Consider the following 13987-nt stretch of genomic DNA (forward strand, 5'->3'; position numbering starts at 1 on the left):
TATATATATATATATATATATATATATATATATATATATATATATATATATATATAATTATATAATTGGCTTCATAACTGGTAGGTGTTATTTGCTGTCTGATTCGGCAACTGACAGTTTAAACCACGATAAATTCAGAAAAAATAGCGTCAAACTCTTAATTATTACCAAGACAGTTGCTTTAATTTGAGCAACACGAGCAAGTTATCCAGTACCTAGGCAAATGGGGGATAGTGCCTTTCCCAATGATACACCATTGACGCCGACCAGGGGCGAGTGGATGCTAGGATTCTAACCCGCAAGCTTTCAGTTATGAGTCCCGCACTCTAACCACCAAGCCACAGCCATTACCGAGAACTACTGGTAAGGACACCATCCAAACCCACCCCCGTCATTATTTCATGCCATTCTTCCTATATCGGCCTCATTTCTACATTTAAAATGTTTGCATCAAGATAATTGTCACCACTTTGTTTTTAATCGATTTATATGCACGCTGATTTCTACGTCCTTGTGGAATAGAGGGAAACGGCCGCTAAGAAATTTTTATACTTTCCAACAGCACACAAAAATGAATACTTACACATCTTCAGAGAAACAACGGAGGCAGTACCAGTCGTGGTAAAAGACTCACTATTTTAGTCCTTTAGACACTGTGGTAGTACCGATATGTTGGCAAACTTGTTTGATTTATATCACACAAAGTGTGCAGTTGTTGATTTATAGCCGTTTTACCTACATTAGACGTAATTTTAGTAGTCAATAACCACCATGCTTGAGGAAGCTATGTAACTGAGTTTTACTACCGAATCTTCTATGTAACTTGTTATATCTTTATTGATAACATTTTAGAGCATCGGGTAAAAACATGATCTAGCCGCTCCAGTTTACAAGAAGATATAGAGGATCCCAGATGGGTAATGATTTAATATTGAATTTATGAAACGAGTTGAATAATGTCAAACTCTTCAATTAACTCACAGTTTAGTAGATTAAATGTTGCTTCATCATCTTGCTCCTTATCTGATGTCATTGTTTTCTTTTTTCCACAGAGTGGCAGTGTTTCATTTTTGCAAGAGGGAGAGACTGGAAACAGGAGTGTTGACAAATGACAGCAGACAACACAGGGTGGAGCTCAATAATATTTATTTCCTGGATTGAGTATGTTTTTTGTGCACAAATATTGGTTTCTTTAAAAATATTTTACATGAAAATCATTTTCTCGTTTTTTTCTCCTTTTTAAATGTAATAGTCCAAGAAAGTCATATCAAAATAGCTATACAAACATGGTCTTTGTGCGTATTCATACGCCATGAGCAAATCACAATTTGATATACCAATACTATTGGTATATGAAGTTGCTTTATACCAACACTTTAAATGCCATGTTATTTTAAATGTATATGATATAAACATCCATCCATCCATCCATCCATCCATCCATACATACATACATACGTACATACATACATACATACATACATACATACATACATACATACATACATACATACTTGACATGACTACAAAATATTTTCTGTTTGGGCAAGATTTGTTGTGATTCATTGATATGTACCATTCTCTTGTCGCATATATATATAAATCGTGATCAGCAGTTTTACATTGTTTGTTTGCATTGTCTGAATGCTTTAAATTACAAATTTAATAGTTTCATGTACAAATAGGTATTCTGAGACTATGTTAAGTAAGATGTTTTGCCCAAGAATGTCCTGTATGATTGATATAATGGGCTACGTTTGATGCATTTTACGATATCTGCCATCTTTGTTTTCGATGCAATTTTAAGTAGTGAAGACACCTCCAGTTTTCACTATGAGGAAAGTGCAAGTATAATTCAAGATGAGTAAACAGTTTATATAACAAGGTTTTACGTAGAATACGTTATACTGAACAATAAAATAATGCACTTGCTGTCTCCTGCAAAGATGACATGTCTGCATTGTGCATGCTCTAATCCCCCACCCCCAACTCATTTGGTGGCCCACTTTTACTGCTATACATATGATACAATGATTTTTGTGTTTGGTCATGCATTTGTAATTTAATCTGTAATAATATAATTAACATTCAATATTTGTGTTGAATCACACTATTTTGACTATTTTGACAATAGTTAATATGTATTATGCCTCAAATAGCTCTTAGCGATATGCACTATTTTTGGCGGAGTGTTACATGGTGTAGTGCAACCGAAGGTTATGAATAGGGGTGTTGAGCACAGCAGTTAATTTCCCTTCGACCAGCATCGGGTTCGTATGAAAATGCAATATATACTACATTACTAATTTGAAAATCGTCATGCAAAAGTGATAGGGAATGTTATCATTAGTAGTGAATGGGGTCACCCTACGTACAATGGGAATTAGCATTACAGGGACCCCTGGGTCACTCTACGTACAATGGAAATTTAACATGGCGAAAAATCGTGGGTCACTCTACGTACAAGGGAAATTTAACATGGCGAAAAATCGTGGGTCACTCTACGTACAAGGGAAATTTAACATGGCGAAAAATCGTGGGTCACTCTACGTACAAGGGGAATTTAACATGGGATTTTTTTTAAATTTTAAAAAAAATTTTTTTTAAAAAAAGGGTAGGCAATTCAAAGACTATCTCTTTTCGAGAAATATGGGGGCCCTGAAAAGGGCCTTTGGGTTTTTTCTTCTTTTAACTTCTTAACTTCTTCCACCATCCTCTTATTTTGTCCATCATTCCTTTCTTCTTTTTCTTTTCTGTTTCCGGCAACCAGTCCGGGTGACCCATGGCTCGGAACTTCTCTTGGATTTTCATCCAGTTTGCATTTAGTTTCTCTAGTTCTTCCTTTTTCTTTCTATTTTCTTCTTCTTTTCTTTCCTTTGACCACTTTTCTTTGATCTTCTTGACCTCTTCGGTCAGCACATTCCTCATTACTTCTTCCGCTTTCTTAAGCTTGTCTAAGCCCCACTTCACAAAAGACCAATCTGTCCATTCCACAATGTCTTCTAAAAAACACCTTACACTTGTCACATAAACTATCGCTTCTTTCAACTTACCCACTTTCACATACGGTGGGTTAATTAAACCTCTGATTCTCTTCTCCTCATCCTCTATCATTTCTTTTACTATATCGATGGCTAAGTGGAGGCTGGTTACTTGTCTTGAGACGAAGTCTTTTGTCACTGCATGCCTCCATTCCTGTTCAAGCCTTTCTGCTACATTCAATCCATCCACCATCCAATACCAACTTCCCATAAGGTTGTTGTACAAAGCTGAAGCTGCTGGCATCTTCTTGTTTGCTTATTCCGTAGAATGGGCTCCAATGGCAAACACTGTTAGTTTTATACTTAAAGCGCGAACGTGAAGGAAAACATCCCCCTAAAAACATAAAATTGATATTACCTAGATCATGACCCAACAAAGCGCGTACGTGAAGGAAAACATCCCCCTACTTTCTCATTTCATATAATAAAACCCTAACTTTACTCTTCACATACGCTAAGAAACCCATAATCTACTATTCACACAAACATACCTGAGCTCTTACAAACACAAACACACAAACACACAAACTCATACCCTCACACTATCTTAAAAAAGAGTTAGTGTTTATTTACACACTACTCTACCTACACACATTGGCAGATTAATAGTTATTTCTTTTCTAGACTATTGGGTAGCCCTGAAAAGGGCTGTTTTTTTAAACTCCAGATGCACCTATCTAATGGTTGCACCTTCCTGGCCTGGCGCCGCACACGCATCTTCTTCCCCAGTCTTCTTTCACCTTTCTTCTGGGGAGCGCAGAGGGAGGATGATTCGCTTCAGCACCCCAATCCTCTGTTTCAGGAATATTAAACGACATCATCTCTTCTCTTTTCTTTTCCTCCTCTTCCCTCTGTCTTCTCTCCTCTTCTTCCTTCTTTATTCTTGCTTCTTCTACTATAGCCTCCGCTGATAGTTCGTTTACTATCCGCCTGGCATATTCCAGGTGCATCTGGAGTTCTAACAGTTTCACTATTCTGCTAGTCATTCTTCTGGCTGTGTTGATCAATCAACAAGGGTAGCTGGACTGCCGAACGAGTTTCAATTTATACTGAAAGCGCGAACGTGAAGGAAAACATCCCCCCTAAAAACATAAAATTCATCTTACCTAGATCATGACCAAAAAAACAACAACAACGCGCGGACCTAAAAGAAACACTCGCTCACTTTTTTATGCTACCCATCACTTCAAAAGACTATCCACATACTCAAAGCAATCCAATCTAACCCCAAATATACACCTCAAGCAGCCCAAAAAAAACAAACTAACATCATTTTAATCTACTATCCTCACCAACCTACTTTATCACTTACAAACACAAACACACCAACACATACCCTCAAAATTTTTAAGAAAGAGTTAGTGTTTATTTACACACTACTCTACCTACACACATTGGCAAATTAATAGTTATTTCTTTTCTAGACTATTGGGTAGCCCTGAAAAGGGCTGTTTTTTTGTTGTTTTTTTTTGCTATGGCATTCTTTTTTAGTTTCTAAGAATGCGATGTCCTCTGAGGATAGACTTTCTGGCAATAGGTCTGCTTCTTCGGAAAGAGAAGAAGAATTCTTTGGTGTCGATACGACAATCGACAAAGCCTCTGTCAGCTTCAGGTTGTTGCTGCTGTTGTTGTTGCTGCTGTTGTTGCTGTCTCTGAAGTCTGTACTTCTCTGTCCATTCTTCTTTCTCCTTGTTCATTTCTTCTCTGAAGAGCTCTTCTATCAGGTCTTCAGTGATTTTTAACATTCTCACATTCTCTATTTCTTCTGGCTTCGGTATCAGACTGTGTCTGACCCTATGCAAATTCACGTAGGCTTCGTTGAGCTTAGCTAGTTTGGAGCACATCTTCTTAGGAGGATGAGTCGACAATGGATGGCTAGACTGGGAACAACCCGGTTCTTAAAGTTAAAGCGCGGACGTGAAGGAAAACATCCCCCCACACGGTTTTCGAGCCGCAACGTTCATGAGAGGGATAGTAAGAAATGAAAGAGCATCAATCCAACATTCTTCTAGCTAAACAAAAGACAAAGGCATTTTTTCTAAACACAACATTTTTTTATTCAAAAATCACTTAACACTAAACAACAACATTTTTAACAATAATCCAACACTATAACATCAAACAATTTTTTTCAAATCACAAACATTTTTTTCTTCAAATACAATCTACTTTAAACAAGGCTGACAACGTTGTGAATGAAATTGTGATTTCCACTGTTGGAAATCATTAGGCCATTGATGGACACTACGTTTCCTAGCTTGAGACAAAAGATAAGCATAATGGTCACAAAACCATCGATCTACTTTCACATCGTTTCTAGCAGAAGAACGAGGATCAAAATGAGTCACTAAATGTTCTAAGGAATAGCCCAGGCTGCGATGATGCAGAAAATACACACAATATTGTCCACACACCAAGGAATCTGTGCCTTGTAATTTCACGTTATTGAATCGGGTGGTTTGAGCATTTCTTCTCATAAAGTCGATGATATCGTCTTCCAAAGGGGGCAATCCGTACGAATCGAAATATTCCACACAGCCTTCTTGAGGAAAGTAGACGGCTACCCAGTGGGTTCCTGGGAGATGACTGTCGTCCGTGTTGATCACGTAAGCTTGATGGTCTTTAGGTTTGCGATGAGGGAGTTCATCTTTAGCACAGACGACGGGATTCCAAGAAGACGTATACGAACTGTGGTTCAAAAGGTAATAAAGTTCCCAGGTATCCATTGATTTGTGTGTGTTTTTTTCTTCTTCTTCACAGGTAATAATAAGTCGTCAATTCGATCCTGACTTTTTGCTTGAAAATGTCTGACGAATAAACGGTTATTCGTTCTGTTTCCTCACTCTGATTCAGGAGAGCTTCGATACGATGGATCTCTTGAGTGGTTAATGGTGGACAAGAATGTTCACGCAAGTCTTTATACCACTGGTGCAACACGTCTTCGTTCGAGATGAGACTCCAAGCTTCGTCCAGATACTCGTCCAATTTTTCTTCTTGACTTAACATCAGGCATTTATCGTGTTGAATTTGACTGGGATGATCGTTTTGACATCCATAGCAATTTTTCTTGATCAATTCCGTCATTTTGTCGACCAAGTGTTTGGCAAAACAGGAGACTAAATGGGCTTCTTGTTCTGGCCATCTCGACTTCATCATGATATCTTCTTCTCCTTCCACGGTCTCCTTACATTCCATCTCCAAAGTTTCTTCACTAGGTAAAGAGGGATAACAGTCTTCCATGGCTTTCTAATAATCTAGAATGACTTCTCTCAAACTGTTGATTTCTATGGTATTATCGAATTCTGCATACAGGATGACGTTCACTGTTGCTGGCAGAGGATTTGCAAACTGAAGTTCCACACGAATCTGGCCAGATTTTATAGGGTGGAAATGTCCCTCGTCGCTGCCTTGGTCTGGAGTGAAATCGAAAGCCCACAAAGCATAGCCTCTTGCATATTCGTCGTAATCAATGCCGTGACTGGTGTTGGTTCCTAACTGACCGGTGGCTTCGTACAGGGACAAGTACGATCTCAAGTAATTCTTCGCATCACCAAAGTCAGGTTCGAAAGGTCGGGTACACAAGGTCTTGCCATCACGACTGACTTCGATTTTCTTCACATCGAAGTGTTGAAAATAGAAAGGATTTTCAATGAAGGCTCCGTTGAAGGCTGCATTCGAGACCATACCAAGGATTAAACGTTTGGGTAACTGTCCTTGAAACAGATGATCTTCGGTTATGGATTGCAGTCCAGCAGAAATGGTGAACGTTTTCACTTCCACACGTCGTATGGGATACTTGGCGGTCGTTCTGCTCAACGTCTGACTGATGTCATTTCCCACTTTAGGTAACACTTCCACGCGTCGTACGTAGAGTCTGGCCACTTCGATTTGGGTTTTAGGATTGCCATTCTTAGTAGCATCACCATTAGCCAACAAATGGAAAGCGGCACTGCTACGATTCAGTCTCAGGCGAACATTGACACCGTTCAGCAAATATTTCTCTTGCAACCACATGTCCAAATGCAAACGATCCATCAGTTCTAAACTCTTTTTGCCTGTGATTCTGCTTCGTCTTGCCACAAAGCCGTCATTGTCTTCTGCGTCAGCTATCTTAAACTTGTTCGCTTCGTCATCTGCCCACAGCACACAGGCATTGAGATGACTTGTCTTGGCATCTGGTCCGTACGTCAAGAGATTTTCCAGGTAGGCACGGTAAGGGTAAGTATCCATGCTGCTGCTAACCAGTTTGTTATTCAAGTACAAGTCCACTGAGCTGAACAAGGAATGCATGAAATTGTTGACGGGAGCTATAACCTCAGCGGGATCTACTCCACCATTATCCTGATCTAGAACGTGGACTTTCAAGTACAAGTAACTGCTATTCAGATCGATGTAATCTTCGGGCTGTCCTTTGATTTCAAACTCGATGGGAGCTGAGGCTGTCAATGAGGAGACGGGATGAAATTCCACCCATTGGGATTCTTGCATCGTCATCATGGTGGGGGGCATGGCAAACAGATCCAGTTCCGTCTTGGAACAGGCGCAAGACTCTCGGTGCATCATTTTTTGTTGTTGCTGTGTCTCAATAATCGAAAACGTCTAAGTCTCGAACGGTTTTTCTTTTCTTGGCCTTTCTCGCTTGAAGTCTGGTGAAAGGGTGTTTTCTTCGTCGTCTCTTTCTGCCTTGTCCTTGCTGAATGCCTGATTCGGTAGCCTGCAGGGCATTTATAGGTGTGTCTCGTCGGCCTAAAATGTCTTTGCCTGTTTGCAGCAAGACATTTTTGCCTGCCCTCATGAAGGCTTCTTTAGGGTTTTGTTTGTCGATGATGACATTTTGGAGAAATTCTTTGCCTTGTGTCAGTGCCGCATCTTTCAAGGCGTGCAATCCTCGTGTCACCATCGGTTTCAAGACTGGAGCCACCGAACGAAAGGCCGATTTTAACATGTCTCCTAAACCGTGTCCTCGCTGTCGAGCCACCCCTTGGTACACTGGATACATGACTTACTTACGAGTCGTGAGAGAACCGTTTTCGAAAATGGAGTTTCACCGTGACTTTTCCTTTGGTGAATGGAATATCTTGTCCCAAATCTCCTTTTATAGTAATGTTGACCGTGTCCAAATACGACTTGCTGACCGGCAAATAGTGAGGATGGACAAATTCGCGGTGGACGTGGTAAGTGTTTCCACCTTCCTCGTCAGCGTTCGTGGCAGAATCCACTTTGAAAGGAATGACACGCAGTAACGGTACGGAGGTGTGTCCCACCACGTTGTACTCCACCACATCGGAATACACGAACATCAAATTCAGTCCTTGGTTCAGTTCTACCGGGGTATTAAAATACTGGCCAAAAGACTCGTTGTCGTAAACGATGGATAATTCGGGGGGGGGGTTTGTTGTTCTACTTTCTTCCTCATCTCCATGTTACCGCCCAACATGTCAAACAATTCATTACAAAAATAGAAACCCATGATTTTATCCTCAGGAAATTTGATCAGGAAGCGACGAGCTGTTTTGTGGTATTCCAGGGTGACAGTTTTGTTCCTGACATTCTTAAAAGCTTCCCCAAACACGCCATTAAACCTGGTGGCTATGGTGTTTACCAAATGTTGACCACTAAAATAATAACCTGGGGGAATGAACAAGTGATAGGTGGTGTAATGTTGTTTTTTTGTGTTAGGGGTTTTATGCTTATATTTGCTATTGTCATCCATCCACTTTTGCAGTTGTTCGTCATAAACTTCCACATCAAATTTATTTTGATTGGCAACGACATTGAGGACTTGGGTCGGGTGAATCATTTCTACTAAAGCCACTTCCCAATGGGCTTCGTGATCTAAGGGGATGGCTTGAGGTAATTTGGCTGTGTAACAGCACAACGTGTTGTTGGGAAACACCTCCATGGAACTGTCACTGGGTAAAGTTAAGTAAAATTGGTTTTGGTGACTCATAATTCCAGAGTTCTGTGGCTGTCCGAGGGGTTAGTGGATGTCAGAGGCGTGTCTCCGCCCAAAATGGGGTTCTGGTTGTGGTTGTTGGAGTGGTGACTGGCACTGGCACTGGACACAACGTTCCCGTTCGAGGAGAATTTCAGGGACGGATTGGGAAGCAGGTAACCGATGCAACTGCTCAATAAAATGGTCCACAATTGTTTGTCTCCTTGTTGCAAACTCAAATTGGCGATGGCTGCCCCGATGACACAATACACCACGAAGATTTGGCAGAAAAAGACGATTTGCGTTTTAGGCACACGTTCTCCGCACCACACCCACAAGGGTTGTTTTTGTAAATCTTGCACAGAAGAACTAGGGGAAGAAGGACTGGTCGACGTAGCTGCGTCTGCTGTGTGAAAGGGCATGATGGTCACTTCTTCTTTTTATAGTCGATGACTTGCGAAGCGTCGATCCAAGAATCGAAACTGGGTGGATATCCTTTCCAACGTACTTTGACTTCTTTGACACGTCGTTTGCCCACTTTACGGGTTCTGCGTTCGAGAATGCTTTCGATGTCGTACACGTCGTCTTCTTTTTTGGTGACACGTTGTAACTCGGGCAAATAAAACGTTCCTTTGAGTACTTCTCCGTTCATGTCTTCCAATTTATAGACGGCAGGATGACGGCCATGCACTCGTCCAGTGACGCGAAACAATTCGGTCGTCCAGTTAGGTAAGTAACCTTTGTCGAAAGTGCGTTTGGTTTTGCCAATGCGCACCCAATCTCCTACGGCCAACTCTCCACTTTTCTTGGGGACAGCCCTCGTCGGGGACGTACCAAACAGGCGCTCAAACACCAGCACTTCGTTGTCGGGAGTCACGTCTTGCGGGGCACGTCCGATGCTTCGATGGTAAGATTGGTTGTACGCTTGCACCAGGTGCGGTAAGATGTCGATGTACTTCAGAGTGTGGTGATGCGTAAAATATTTCCACATGCGTTCTTTCAAAGTGCGTTGAAAACGTTCCACGATGCTGGCTTTGGTTTCGGGATTCTCGGTGGTAAAAAAATGAATGTCACGTTTCTTTAATTCTTTTTGGAAAGCTTGGTTCAGAAATTCGGTGCCTTTGTCCGTTTGCCATCGAAGAGGGCGACGACCGCTTTGTTTCAACACCCGTTGCAGGGCTCGCACTAACTCGCTGCTCGATTTGGAAGTCAAAGGCACGACCCAGGCAAATTTGGAAAAGACGTCGATGACACAAAACAAATATTTGTAACCACGATTGTAGCTGGCCAAATGAGAGACATCGGCTAAATCGGCTTGCCATTGATGATCGATGCCTTCCACTCGGGTGCGACTTCTGGCAAACTTGCGTCGAATGGGTTTGTGTAAAGTGTAGGTAGCTTGTTCTTGTAACCATCGTTGCACTTGAGGTAAAAGGAGACTTTTCAGTCGCGTTTTGGCAGCACGATACAATTTTTGAACTCCTGCGTAACCTGCAGGATGGGAGGGATCGTAGTAAATGCTAGCTAAGACTTTTTCCATTTTTTGTGTTGATTGGCGTCTTAATAAGGCACCCACTCTTGGAAGAGGCTACTCTTTTTCTCTTGGGGTATTTTCTTGGATTGCAAGGCTTTGCGTGTGCGACCGGCAATAGGTGTCGAAGAGGAGGAGGATGTCTGAGCGGGGGATATCGGTTCTTGTTTCACTTCTGTCTTCACTTCTGTCTTCACCTTCTTTTTCTCTTGTGAGGAAGAAGGGGTGGCCATCATCTTTTTAATCCATCCAATTCTGGAGGTAGGTGGTGTTGTTAACTTGCGTACTTTTTCTGGTGGAGTTTGAAACCCTTCTTCTTCTTCTTCTTTTCCTTTTTCTGTCTTGGTCACGGGTACTGGTGGTACTGGTACTGGTACTGGTGATGGTGCTGGACTTTTCATCAAGGTCTTAAAATCTTTCAAAGTGGGTAGAGCTGTTTCGTCTAAAGCTTTCTGGTGAAAGAGTTGCAGTCTTTGCAAGAGTTGACCGTACTTTTGCGATTTTTCTGTTTCGGACAAATCTTGGCGATCCAGCAAGGATTGCAATTCGTGTTGTAACTGGGACATCTCGTTCAAATTGGGATTGGGAGGTAAATGCGGGGTGCGTTGTTCTTGCCACCGATGGTATTCCATCCATCGTTTGTAAGGCACTAAAGCTAGTTTTCGTCCTTCCATGGGGTTGTCAGGGGTGTATTCTGAGATCTTGGGACTTCCGAAGGCCTTTTTATCTTGCTCCCACCAGTCCTCCCAACATGGTTCCCAAGACCCCTTTCAGTATGGGGCCTAACAAGAGAGGTAAAATGCCTCCACGTTGGACCAACATCTTCTTTTTTTGACGAATGGGAATTTTCTTTTGAACCATTTTTCGAAGAACGTGACGATGTTTGCCTAAGCATTGTTTCTGGTGTTTGGACAAAGGGATCGTGCCTTTCAAAACGTTCAAACAACATTCGCAGACGGTATCGATGACCTCTTTGGAGGCCGTTTGAATGAGTTTTTTTCGTAGGGGTGGAGAAGCTTTGGACAGGACAGATAACAGGTCCCCATGTTTGGCTAAACGTGGTGGTAGTCCTTTCCTTTTCTTTCCTTGGGGTTTTCTGGAGGGTGACATCTTTGAGTCTTTAGGAGCACCTAAAAACACTGATACCCGACTTGGTCACAGGCCTTTTTTATACTGGAACGCGTCGCCACTGATTGTCTTTACGTTTTATCAGTTTGAGGACAGGCATGACACGTCGTGCAGGGGTACGTAACGGACTAAATCGAGCCAGTTCTTGCTTGGACAAATCCAGTAAACTTTGTAACATGCCCGATCTTTCTTGAACTTTGATTTTGGGAGAAGGTACTTTGTGAGCAGCAGCCACTGCTGCTAAATTGGAAGGTCCTGCCACTGGGGAAGTTCTTTTGGGGGTCATCAACGGAGAAGTTCTTGGTGTGATCAACGTCTCCAAGTACTCTTCAGTTCCTGGTGACATCAACGGAGAAGTGGACAAACGTGAGGCTGCCGGAGACGTTGTGGCAGGTCGTGGCTTGCGAGTGTAAGGTTGCGTCCTGGCTGAAGTGCCTCTCTTGCGACTAGTTTTCTTCTGTGGACTTTTCTTTTTTTGAGGACTTTTTCTCTGTTTCTTTTTCTTGGGGCTTCTTTTCTTTTTCCGGGGTGATGGTGGTGGTGTCTGGTAAGAGGAGGGTCCCGCCACTGGAGAAGTTCTTCTTGGGGACTTGGTCTTTTTCTTTTTCTTCTTGGGGCTTCGTTGGACTTTTGTCTTGGGGATAACTTTGGGGGCATTAGGATCCCATCTTAAGAGTGAGCGAATGATGACCCCTCCTAGAGTACCGCTCCCTCCAGGTTTCAAAATGATTTGTTTTTTGGTTTGAGTGTCGATGCGGGGATCGGCCAGTTGGACCAAAGCGACTTTGTTTCGATCGAAAAAGCGTTGGGTTTGATGAGGAATCTGAATGATTCCTTGGAGTAATTGACGTGCCGTCACCGTGAACCATCGTAAGACTTCTTTGAGACTAGCTTCTAAGACACGGGCTCGTGTTTGTGGATCTTTTTCTCGACTGATGCCATACAAGGCACGAATCAATTTGACGGGAAGATGAGACTGAAGGGACGTCATGTTCACACTGTGTGAGACAGACGAAAAAGGGTCTGAGGTTTTTATAGATTTTTTCATGGGGAGTGAAATGAAGTCGAGGACGGAGACGTGTACAGGACAGGCCCTCCGTCTTGGCACCAGTGGTGAAACAAGTGGGTACGAAATCGCAAATCCTCGGGGGTCGTAGGTTTCAAATCGACGAGTAAATAGGCGTGTGGCGTTTGAGTGGCATCGTCGTACGCCTGAGTCAGCCAAGGCGTTCCTAACTGTTTGGCTAAGACTTGCACTTGCGATTTATCTCGAGGGCTTTTAAACAAGACCACGTAATGCGCATTGAGACTGATGGTGCGATGGGCTTTACTTTGTTGAAACAAATTTTGGGTGATGTAAACGACACTGGCATTACGGTGATGCCCTTTGCGCGTGAACCACAATTTAATTTCTTCTTCGTCTTCTCCTAACATGTCGTCGAAAATGACCAAATGGGTTAGACGGGAGTCAGAGACGATGCCATCGTCTTCTTTAGGAATGCCTTCCACAAACACGATGGAATCGCCTTGACTTTCACGCAAGAGGCTGTACGCCGATTGCCACTCTTTGTAACACCACACGATCCGTTGAGGGGGCCGATCGATCAAATGATGTTTATGTTCGATCAAACGTTTGACGAATTCGGTTTTGCCTGAACCGCTAGGTCCAGCAATGAGCATGTTAAAGGGATGGCGAAGATACAAAGCCTCCCAACTGGCACGATCTAAGTGTTCGTCGATGACTTTGACAGTAGAGGAAGAGGGAGCAGAGACAGCAGAGGTAGCCATGGTGTGAGAAATGTCACTTGTGACACGAAAAAACAAACAAGACAAGAGTTTATATACTTTTTCAGAACACGTTTATTGAATGTTTCAAATATGAACACGAAAGACAAAAATACATACAACCCAAATAGTGATGTACAGGAATATAAAACACAGCAAAGCGATCAAAGTGGAATATAAACAAGTGTCTGTACAACATGTTTTGGTTAACCAAGATGTCCTAGGGACAGTGTGTAATGTTCTTACAGTCTCTACATGAGGTATTGTCACACAAGTGTCCTCCCGGAATGACCTTTCAGGCATGTCCATGACAGTCCTGTCCTGAAGCGAGTGGTTGTTCTCGGTGACGGGTTCTTCTGGCACCGTCACTAACACGGGTTGAAAAGTAACTTTTTTCCTTGAACAACTCTTGTGCATACTGGGCCACTTCTTGGGTCCAAGCCTCAAAACCCCCCTTTTTCCAATCACGAACATCTGTCCAATGAGGGTGTAAGTCACAAGCTACACACACATCGTCATACACGTCTTGGGTTGCTAAAAGTTGACGAATCTTTTTTTCCTGTTGAG

The 13987-nt window shown here is 42.4% G+C and overlaps 1 protein-coding gene across 6 annotated transcripts in view; it reads right to left on the reverse strand.

The window, feature by feature from the left end:
* The window catches only part of LOC149788613 (globin-like), a 97240-nt gene that overhangs the window by 14831 nt on the left and 68422 nt on the right, over positions 1-13987 (reverse strand). The window contains exon 1 of one of the 6 annotated variants that reach the window (XM_089974689.1): positions 584-704. The exons of the other annotated variants lie outside the window; for them this stretch is intronic. Coding sequence (XP_089830815.1) covers positions 584-587 — 4 coding nt within the window. The 5' untranslated portion in view covers positions 588-704. Of the gene's footprint in view, positions 1-583; positions 705-13987 lie in introns of those variants that run through there. 6 annotated transcript variants of the gene reach the window in all.

The sequence above is a fragment of the Sinohyriopsis cumingii genome, chromosome 11 (genome assembly GCF_028554795.1).
Source record: "Sinohyriopsis cumingii isolate HCF-2022 chromosome 11, ASM2855479v2, whole genome shotgun sequence".
Lineage (NCBI taxonomy): Eukaryota > Metazoa > Mollusca > Bivalvia > Unionida > Unionidae > Sinohyriopsis > Sinohyriopsis cumingii.